This window comes from Octodon degus, unplaced genomic scaffold (assembly GCF_000260255.1).
Source record: "Octodon degus isolate 3935 unplaced genomic scaffold, OctDeg1.0 scaffold00079, whole genome shotgun sequence".
Classification (NCBI taxonomy): domain Eukaryota; kingdom Metazoa; phylum Chordata; class Mammalia; order Rodentia; family Octodontidae; genus Octodon; species Octodon degus.
The window spans coordinates 3,033,846-3,034,558 of NW_004524655.1; the positions used below are offsets into that span (position 1 = coordinate 3,033,846).

The following is a 713-nucleotide window of genomic DNA, read 5'->3' on the forward strand; positions in this document are numbered from 1 at the left end:
CCCCGGTCCCCGCCGCCCCGGTCCCCGCCGTACTCACAGCCGGTCTTGCCCTCGAGCTCCCGCACCTCCGCGGACGCCGAGTGGGCAGCGCCCATGGTGCGCGCGGCGGGGCCCCGACGCTCCCCGCAGGCCCGTGCTGGTCTCGCTGCGCAGCCGCTCGGGCTCGGGTCCCGGCGGGTCGCGTCGCGTCGCGTCGCCGGGGACAGCTCGGAGCGCGGGTTCCGCGTGGGGCCAGAGCGCGGCCTCTTATAGAGCCGGCGGGTGGCGCGCGCGGTCCTAGCGCACGCCGGTTTGGAGCCTGTGGGGCGGGGGCGGGAACGAGGATGAGGATGGAGGCCGGCTGCCGGGAGCACGTGGCCCGCGGGGGGACGCCGAGGAGTGGTGGAGGAAGGGGCCCTTTAAGAGCCCACCCTCTCGGTTCCTCTATATCCACCACCCCACACCCCTAGCGCTTCCTGGGTTCTGCGTTCCTGCGTCCGCCTGTGCGAAGCAGGTGTGAGCGAATTTGGTGGAGTGGGGAGGAACAGGACCAAGCAGACCCTAGGCAGGTCCCATGCCTATCCCCATCCCATCCCCACATCCTCCCAGCTACCTGCGCAAAACTCGACACTTCTCGGGGACAGGGAAGGAGGTCAGCGTGCATTAATTAGCTCTAGGGGGAACAACAACAGTAATAATAACACATCTCACATTTGCACGCTGTTATCTAGGCG

At 68.2% G+C, this 713-nt stretch overlaps 1 protein-coding gene across 1 annotated transcript in view; it reads right to left on the reverse strand.

The window, feature by feature from the left end:
• Tesc (tescalcin) overlaps positions 1–245 on the reverse strand; it is a 37,683-nt gene extending 37,438 nt beyond the window's left edge. The window contains exon 1 of the mRNA XM_004636224.2: positions 38–245. Within this exon, the coding sequence (XP_004636281.1) occupies positions 38–95 (58 nt within the window). The 5' untranslated portion in view covers positions 96–245. The remainder of the gene's footprint in view (positions 1–37) is intronic.
• Between the last annotated feature and the right edge of the window lie 468 nt (positions 246–713).